This window comes from Syzygium oleosum, unplaced genomic scaffold (genome assembly GCF_021117445.2).
Source record: "Syzygium oleosum isolate NSW1041296 unplaced genomic scaffold, Sole_v2.1 Sole_v2.15, whole genome shotgun sequence".
Classification (NCBI taxonomy): domain Eukaryota; kingdom Viridiplantae; phylum Streptophyta; class Magnoliopsida; order Myrtales; family Myrtaceae; genus Syzygium; species Syzygium oleosum.
In genome coordinates this window covers 6,182,629-6,190,182 of record NW_026607499.1, presented here as the reverse complement: position 1 = coordinate 6,190,182, position 7,554 = coordinate 6,182,629, and the positions used below count along the sequence as shown (strand labels likewise).

Sequence of the window (7,554 nt, the reverse complement as noted above, 5' to 3'; positions counted from 1 at the left end):
AAGCGAATTCTCTAGAGCGGAAAATTACGAGGTGCATTCAGATCGTACATGCCTAGTGCATCTAAACCGTGAAATCTTATGACCTCATACGAATCTTACAAATGAAAAGCGTTTTCCGCGAAATCCCCTCCTCAAGAATCGAGCCCCCGACCTCCTTCCTGTTCACGAGAAACCGAGGCCGAGGTGGGTCACAGTGTCCTTGAATTTCATCGATTGTCCGGTGGAAACGGACGTGAATTCAAACCCTAGGGAGGAAAAAAGAGGAGAAAGCCGATGAATTTTCTATCAAGAAACGGGCGAGATGTGATGAGGACATGTGAAAAAAAATGGGGGACATGGGGTACTTTGTCTGGTGGGGGCCATCATGGGACTGTGCTCCAATACTAGAGAGAGAGAGAGAGAGAGAGGGTGTGTGTGTGTGCGCGTTTCTTTCTCTTCTCATGGAAGTAGTCTGGTACAGCACGCTCTTCTGAGTCTGACTTCTACTTCCCCCCTCCTCTCCTACTCTCTGCTAATCAAACCAAATCACCAAATAAAGAAATCAGAAAAAGAAAGGGGAAATAAAGGAGCCCCCCCCAAGGCGAAGAGAGAGAGAAAGAAGGGGTCTTCAGTCTCTCTTCACTTCACTGTCTCTCTCTCTCTCTCTCTCTTCTCTCTCCTCTCTTTTTCTCTCCTTCTCTGCTTGGGGCTGAGCTCCCCACACCTTGCACGCCTTTACGCTCACATATTCAATTCAATCCGCCTTCAAAGTCCTCGCCTTTACTCTTTTTCCTTTTTACCCTTTTCTTGTCTCTCTCCCCTCTCCTTTGGCCCCTCCCCCCCTCCCCCTCCCTCACATTTTTTTTCCCCTCTCCCTTGCGTTTTCCCTTTTGTCTTGCCCCTCTTAGATTTGAGAAATCTAGGGTTTCGGCTTTGCATGGTGTACGCGGGCTCCGACCAGCTGAGGTGCTCTGGTTGCTCGCGTGCTGGCGCATTTCGTCTCGACAAGGTCTGGTTTTGTGTCTCTGGCGGCGGAAAGATGGAGACTTTCTGCTGAATCTGCTCTTTAGATTTCGTGGGTGGAGGTTGAATTCTTGTTTTGAGCTGAAATTTGCGCATTGCATCGGTAGGGCCGTCGTTAGACCTTGTGTTTGCTAGGTTTGTTTTTGGCAGATCCCTGATAGAACTTGGATTTGTCTGTCTCTGGGTGTCAATCTCTCTTTTCCATCGTGAGGTTCCTGTACTTTTTTTTAGCTTTTGCTGGTCAGAGATTCACCCTCTTGTAAAACCCTTGAACGTGTATGATCTTGACTTGAGCTAGTAAAATTAGGTGTTGATTTGGAAGCATTCTGCGTCGGTCCAAGCCATCTTTTTTCTAAGTTGATAGGAGGTAAAGACACTAGCTTTAGACATTGTAAATGCATGGATGGGCGAGAAGCCATGGCTATGTCTGGTGGGTCAGCTCAGTATTTCATACACAGAGGAGTGGCGTTAAGTGGAGCAGAAGCCAGTGGGTTGAATGCCCCGCCAGTTTTTAGAGCATTGACGAATCCTCATGTTCAGGCTCAGTCCAATGTCCGGTCCAGCTTAGGCGGACCGGTATATGCAGCTGAACCATCCAATGCCAATTTCTCTCATGGCATTAATATGGGGATGTCCTCTGCGATGCCATCGAGTGAGCCGGTAAAGAAAAAGAGAGGGAGGCCTCGGAAATACGGGCCTGATGGGAAGGTTCCTTTGGGGCTTTTGCCTATGTCTGCTACACCTTCAAATGCTTCTTCTGGTTCACTTACAGAGTCTCAGAAACGGGCCCGGGGAAGGCCACCTGGAAGTGGGCGGAAGCAACGGTTAGCTGCAACTGGTAAGGTTTTTTTAACTCATTCTGTTACGTGTTCTTTGCATGTTCTTGTTTTTATTTTTCATATGAGTGGTTTTTGTATGGTTAATATAGCTGTTGTAGCTGCTTGTAGGAAAATGCAATGTTCATTGATTTTAAAGTGAAGTTATATTTGCAACATGCATCGATGATGGCTAAGTAGGATTCTATGTGGTAAGTTGATGCATGTAGTGGGCTTGACTTAATTAGAAAGACGTAGGTTGATCTTGTCGCCTGATAGTTACTCTAAGCAATGCATTGTTGGCGTGCTTAATATGGTAGTGCCAACGCAATAACATTTTAGCGTGGATTCTTATTTGTCATTATGACATTTCATCAACTTAAAGCTCATGATTCCTTTGACTTATGTCTTGTTCATGACTGAATAATTTAACAAAACGTGCTAGAATAACTACCAACATTCACTAGTCCGATCAAGTTGAAGTTGGTATTTCTTCAGTTGATGATTCGTCACTTGTCTGTCATATATATCGTTGCGGCTTGTTGCTGTGACATCATCTAGGTCAACTTTTACATATTTCTTCTCCGGTGTACCCGTTGCAATTGGATTATGGGCTCATTAAGCACATTAAATTGGTAAAATCGTTCTTTGCTAGGTGAATGGATGAACAGTTCAGCTGGAATTGCTTTTGCCCCACATGTGATCACCGTAGGACCAGGGGAGGTATGTTACATTTTTCTTAATTCATGAGAGGTAATTTGGTGTGATAAGCACGTGAATAAATTATTTACCTATGTAAGAATGTTAGTGTTGGAGATGCATGCCATATGTTTCGCTTAGATATTCAAAAAAGCTATTAGAATCAGAAGATATTGAAGAGCGTAACGTACTAAATGATGAGAATCACTTTCCCGTGGCTAAGTTAATTGAGGTTTGTAATTAGCCAGATGAGTATTAATGTTAGATCTGTTACAGCCGTGATGAAGTAGTTGAGGTTTTCGGACACATGGATTGTTGTATGATCAGTGCGATTGGGATGTTGGCTTTAATGGATGAGCATTTCAGCTTTTCTCAGATTTTCATGTGCTTGTGTGGTCTATTTGCAAGAAGAAACTTGAATGCACACGATAATAAACTGATTCGATAAATTTATACTTGTCCATGGATAGCGTGGTCTGCAGTTTTCGTTTTTCTCTCTTAAGTAGGTACAGGATACTCATTCACCTCTTGGTTGTACTTCTAGGTGTCTTTTCATGTTCGCTGAAAGGAACTTCAGTCCTTTTTCCTATTAAAACGAGTATATAATTGTCAGAGCTTTCTGGTGATGGGCCAGAGTCCACTTATTATGGCCCGCTAATGCATGTTGTGCTTGAAATTTTCTGTTATAATGGATATTGTTGTATTTGACAACGCAGGATGTTGCTGCTAAGGTATTATCTTTCGCCCAGCAAAGGCCAAGAGCTGTATGCATATTATCAGGGAGTGGTACAGTTTCCGCTGTAACTCTACGGCTGCCTGCGTCTTCTGGTGAAACAATCACATTTGAGGTTGAAGCATTCTTTAAGTTTTTCTATGTCCTTTTATTGGATTTGAAAAATTACTTTTTCTATAAGGGAATATCCTCGGTTGCTTTTTTCTTAAACTCAGTCGGACTCGATTATAAGTCCACTTGGTCTTGAAAGTTGATGCAAACGCTGTTCCACCAATTTGTTTCTTTGATTCTTTGTCAGGCTTTGCTAGTGCTTCCAATCTATACATAAATATATGGCGCAGTATATATTTTCTTGGGTTCAATGAACATGAAACATCAAAATATATGCTATAAAGCTATTGACTTCTTAAGTAAAAGCTATGATACGACTAATGGTGTGATGTTAGTAGGTATGGAGAAATTAACATAAGAAAGACAAGTAAATTTGCTGGCAAGATTCAATTGGAATTTCCATTAAGAACGGAAAATGAGTATGGCCGTGACTTGTGATAGGTGTAAATATAAAATTCGATTTGGCATATGACTGGTTAATAAGTTCAATAGAAGCAAACACCAATCATATGCAAATGGTGATGAAGTGGAGCAAGCGATGAACAAAGAGATAGGTTGTGAGGATCAAAGTGATGTACAAGTTTCCTCAGGTGTGCAAGTGATATTGTTTGGCTGTAGCTTTATTGGCAATCATGAGGACAGTACTTATTCTTGTCATGTGGTTGCTTCTTGATGTGTTTAATTTAAGAGGAACATTTGCCAAATGAGGTATACTGGGTGCAAAAGTACTGCTCCTTTCTGTTTTTGGGTTGAGAGTGATCTCTCTGCTCTGGACATAACTAAAACTTATCTTGACCTTTTTGATTGCTAATGCTTATCTTTATCAATTGTACAATTTGGCTTACTGGTGTCATTCCTGTTATGATCCTTGAAGGAAGGGGAAAAAGACTTACTTGGTTAAATTTGCTTGTTTAGGGCCGCTTTGAGATATTATGCTTGTCGGGATCTTATTTAGTTGCTGAAGATGGTGGACCCCGCAACCGCACAGGTGGAATAAGTGTTTCACTTTCAAGTCCTGATGGACATGTCGTTGGTGGCAGTGTTGCGATGCTTGTTGCAGCTAGCCTGGTTCAGGTACTTCACATATATCAGAGCTTTGCCTCTACTTGGGAGACTTGTTCTACTTGTGAATTATGTATTGATAGTTTTCTTTATCACGAAATGGTGTCCCATGGTGTCCATAAAAGAATAATGCTGCACTTCAGCTGCTGACAGCTATGTCTTTAGTAAGGTTTTTTGATAATTTTTTCTTGAATTTTCATGGAAACTGTCTGTTAACCTCTGCATTTTCTAGCTTCTGCCTAGCTTTTTTGTTGGAATCCTGATCTGAATCAGACATATCCTATTTTTAACAACTGTGGCACACAGTTAGCAATTTCTTACAATTAATCTTTGCTTGAAAGGTCTACCCACTCTAATTTCTGGATAGCCGGGCAAAAGATCCACTTCTGTGGTATAATAACTGGAAACAGTATATTCTCATGCTGTTGAATTCTTCCATAATTTTTTTACGACTGATGAGAAGCTCTAGCTCTTAAAAATAAGTTATTCTATTATTTGTGCCTCAATATTGATGAGAAGCTCAAGCTCTTGAATATAAAGAATCAAAATCTTCTATTTTTGTGCCTTTATATGATGAGAATAGCTCTTGGATATAAAATATATTCTTTGTGCTGGACTGTGGGTTGTGCTTATCCAGCAATCACTGAAATTGAGTATTGCAATAAGTCAGGCGGCTAATTCATGTCTATTATGTCCAAAAAAAAAAAAAATCATGTCTATTATGTTTTCAAGTGGTGACGATCCATTTTTTATGGGTCCCCATCAATGATCAATGTTTGACATGTCATCTTTCTATTAATTACCAGTGTAAAAATTGTTGGATTGCAGCTAATCCTTCTAAGAGTTTTATGCTGTTCTGGTACTTTTACACACCTCCTTATGCATGGACTAACGGTTCGCTAGTCTGTTTTCTAAAGCACTCATGCAAAGTGCTTCACGTGACTGTCTCCCTCTTCAAATACATGTTTTGTCCATAATCTTTTTGCTGCCTGATGTTTTGCTTCAATGTAGTATTTTGAATATGAAAAGTGGAAGGAATTCATACTTGCATGCGTGAATTGCTTCTTCGAGACCCTAGACTTTGTAAAAGTCCAAAAACTTATGGACATTACTTGGTGCAGGTTGTGGTGTGCAGTTTTGTATACGGCAATTCTAAGCCAAAGAACAAAGAGTTGGCTGCTCATGCAGTTGATGAGGACACTAAACCTAAGGTTGCTGATAATAAAGCTATTGTCCCGAGCAATGCTCCTTCACAAAGCTACACTCCATCCCCAGTAGGCATTTGGCCCGGATCACGACAGCTTGATTTGAAGAGCCTCCAAACCGGTATTGACTTGACCCGTGGTTGAAGAATTGACTCTTTGCTGCAACAGACACATATCAGGTTTTGTATATATGTGTTGTTGTATATTGAACCAAAATTTCTAGATCATAGGATGTAGAATTTGCCTTGATATTACGTTGGAGGCTGATGGATTATTGCTAACTTATTCTAGTAACGAGGTCCATTTTCATGGCAAGGAGCTATGTCGTGTCTTTGAGGGTAGAGTTTCTTGTTTAAAATGCTAATCTGCATCAACGTTTCGTTTGGTAAACTCTTCCCTTGAGTCTCTTCCTCTTGCTTCTCTCGTTATGGTTGTTATGGTTGAATCTACGTAGAAGATGTCTGATCTATGTCACTTAGTGTCTGAAGATTCTCTGCAAATTTTTCCCAAGATCTGATTACTCATTGTAGATCATAATTAGTTGCATTATGAATTGCAATAGCATCTTTATCGTGATTTTTGCAACTGGCGTAGAAGCATTTTTTCTAATCGTGCATTAGCATGGTTGAGAAGCTAGTCAGTGAACACATTCTCAAGTTTTCTGGATGACAGTTTTGTCTTCTTAAATGCACGAGAGCCTGGCTCAGAGCGAGGCTCCATTACGGGCTTCTACTTTGTGCCGAACTTGTGTTTGGTGGAAGAAGATTCTTTGCGAGCTCTCCTTCAGGACATAACTTCGTAGTGTTCTGATGCCTTCTCCTCTAAATTCGAGGTTGTCCACAGCGAGAATCTTTAATTGACCAGGCTTAAAACTTGAGTTTTAATGGAGTCCTAGACACCGATATCGAAGAAAGTCACTTAGCTTCTGACTGTTGCCGCGCACCTCTACTGTGGATTGACTTACATAAGACATCACAAGTTCACAACAATCACTTGATATTTTTCAGAACCATTCCTCTGACACTGTCGATCGGTGCTCCAGCCTTGTTGAAGTTATTGTTTTGTAAATTGTTCAAAGTGCAATGGTCATGACATACAAGGAACTTTTTACAAATGTACAGAGCATGGCTAAAACGGAGGATTCCTTGAGCTTCCTGAAACTAAGAGATTCCAAAATAGCTACTCGTCAGCTCTTTTGGGAAAGGTATAACCATGCTATATCTTGCAGCATTTTGCTTAGGTTGCAGGTTTCCTCGATGAACCGTCTGAATTCATTCAACAGGAGATTACCGCCTTTCGCATGAAAATGCACAGCCTTCTCCATCTTGTTAACGTAATTTTCTTTCATTTTTAGAGTGAAGGGTTCTTCGATAATTGATTCCTCCACATATTAATCGAGTCATCTATTCGCGCGTCAGTCGTCTTCTTTAAACTTGAAACAACAAAGCTCCTCTTGCAAAAAACGACCGAAATGAGAGTTTTTCGATGTCTTGCCACACAACAGGATTTGTCATCAAGTCGTCTTACGAATGCTTCTCCTGGATTCGTTGCAATTTCCCGAGTTTATGACTCAGCAGATGACCTGACTGAGGTGGAAATTCTTGCCTTGACTCGGTTCTATCTTGAACTGGGCGAATCTCAACCATTGATGTAATGATCCCAATGTAAACTTCATATTATCTGACGATTACATAGTTAACAACGAGTCCGGTCCACACACACAGAATTACTAGTATGGATCTAGTCCACATGGACTAATTGAATCACAAGACGTCGCAATGTTGTGAGCGAACTAGAATCCACGGTGAGATTCACGAGAATCACAATTTGGCTGGTGGGCGATCGCCATTTGAGATTCCAAGCGCTCGTTGAAAGAGGTCGAGGAGGTCAAGGTATGATCTTCCCAGATTCCAGCTGCTCATCCTCT

The 7,554-nt window shown here is 41.0% G+C and overlaps 1 protein-coding gene across 1 annotated transcript; it reads left to right on the top strand.

The window, feature by feature from the left end:
* The first annotated feature begins 534 nt into the window (after positions 1 to 534).
* LOC115675507 (AT-hook motif nuclear-localized protein 5) lies at positions 535 to 6,017 on the top strand. The gene is made up of 5 exons (XM_030598210.2): positions 535 to 1,840; positions 2,473 to 2,540; positions 3,233 to 3,364; positions 4,276 to 4,434; positions 5,544 to 6,017. The coding sequence occupies exons 1-5, from the start codon at positions 1,402 to 1,404 to the stop codon at positions 5,769 to 5,771; spliced, it is 1,026 nt and encodes a 341-aa protein (XP_030454070.1). The 5' UTR covers positions 535 to 1,401; the 3' UTR covers positions 5,772 to 6,017.
* Positions 6,018 to 7,554: the final 1,537 nt, after the last annotated feature.